The 1466-nt window shown below is 39.4% G+C and overlaps 1 protein-coding gene across 1 annotated transcript; it reads right to left on the reverse strand.

The window, feature by feature from the left end:
- Positions 1–793: 793 nt before the first annotated feature.
- Positions 794–1466, reverse strand: LOC110875743. Its single transcript, XM_022123946.1, has 3 exons — positions 1244–1466; positions 1071–1169; positions 794–951 (listed from the first exon to the last, which is right to left on the reverse strand). The coding sequence occupies exons 1-3, from the start codon at positions 1464–1466 to the stop codon at positions 794–796; spliced, it is 480 nt and encodes a 159-aa protein (XP_021979638.1).

Raw genomic sequence — 1466 nt, forward strand, 5'->3', positions numbered from 1 at the left:
TGTGAGTTAATTGAGTTAGGTTTTAACTTTAAATTTGGTGTGGCAAGACTCAATCTAGTAAAAAAAAATTATGGTGACCTCACCTGGACTAAAAGTTCTATAATTGAGTGTTAGAAATCCAAACATTAAATATTAGAGCATGTGTAGTGGTTTAACCAAATAATGCTCCCATCATGAGACGTTTTGCGAAACGTGGCAGTGCAGTCAGTATGGGGCATTATTGGGGGTTATTGCAAAAGTGGCGTAGTGGGAATAATGCCCAATAATGTCCCTTCCAATCATTTCACAGTTATTATTTTTTTAAACTTTAAATACTTCATTAAATTAAAAAAAAATACAATACTAGAAATAAAAAAAATAAAATCCAACTAAATTAAAAAAAATACACTAGTTTTCGTCTTCGCTTTCTTCACCCTCGCCAACTTCGTCTTCCTAGTCCTTTGTTTCTTCCTCACCCTCAGGTGGTACATACCGAAACGACCATGCTTGGTGTACCAAATCAACCATTAACTGGGAATGGTATGGTTCGTAACGCAACTCTCGCGCATTATTCACTCTTTCTTCCATTGACGCCTGTGGATGGTCCTCTTGAACGGCTTCTTGCACATAATTCTGGCATATCGCCTTTCCTTCGTCTTCCAAAATCATGTTGTGCATGATTATACAAGCGTACATAGCATCTCTCATTTTTTGCTTGCTCCATGCACTACAAGGATTTCTCAAATATTGCCAGCGTTGTTTAAGAACACCAAAGCATCTCTCAATGTCTTTTCGTGAAGACTCTTGAACCTTTTTAAAGTATTCTCTTTTTTTCTTCAATAGGATCACTAAACGTCTTCACGAAAATTGAATACCTAGGATAAATTCCGTCGCTCAAATAATATCCATGAGGGTAGTAGTTTCCATTTGCGTAAAACGACGCTTTTGGAGCTTTGCCAGAAATCCACTCCTCTAACAACGGAGATTGTTCAAAAACATTGATATCATTGGTCACCCCGTGTGTGTTGGCCTCGCCGCGGTCGGGCAGTTATCCCAACGCCAATGCATGCAATCTATGCTCCCGATCATACCAGGCAAACCATGCTCCGTCGAATGTACCTCGTAGATCTTTTGAAGGTCATCCCATGTGGGCGTTCTAAGATAACGCGCACCATACACATCAATAATACCTTTATAAAAAAACATACACAAACATAAGCTTCAAAAAAATTGTAAACATTATAGTAAAGTATAGGAATTGTACCGCGACAAAAATGCTCCAAGGTGTCTCGCGTTGTTTTCTCGCCCATTTTTAGATACTCGTCGTTGATGTCGGTTGTGTTTCCATAAGCAAGGATTCGTAACGCCGACGTATACTTTTGGATACCGGTAAATCCAAGTGCCCCTCTCGCATCCGCTTTTTGTTTAAAATAATCGTAGTTGGCTTCCAAGTCGTCGACTATGCGTAGAACCAACCGCTTACTCAT

Source organism: Helianthus annuus, chromosome 9 (genome assembly GCF_002127325.2).
Source record: "Helianthus annuus cultivar XRQ/B chromosome 9, HanXRQr2.0-SUNRISE, whole genome shotgun sequence".
Lineage (NCBI taxonomy): Eukaryota > Viridiplantae > Streptophyta > Magnoliopsida > Asterales > Asteraceae > Helianthus > Helianthus annuus.

Coding starts and splice junctions, on each gene's coding strand:
- LOC110875743 (XM_022123946.1), bottom strand. CDS start 1,466: ATGAGTAAGCGGTTGGTTCTACGCATAGTCGACGACTTGGAAGCCAAC. Junction 1,170..1,243: donor CTTGGAGCATTTTTGTCGCG/GTACAATTCCTA, acceptor TTTTTTATAAAG/GTATTATTGATGTGTATGGT. Junction 952..1,070: donor GACGGAGCATGGTTTGCCTG/GTATGATCGGGA, acceptor CTCCGTTGTTAG/AGGAGTGGATTTCTGGCAAA.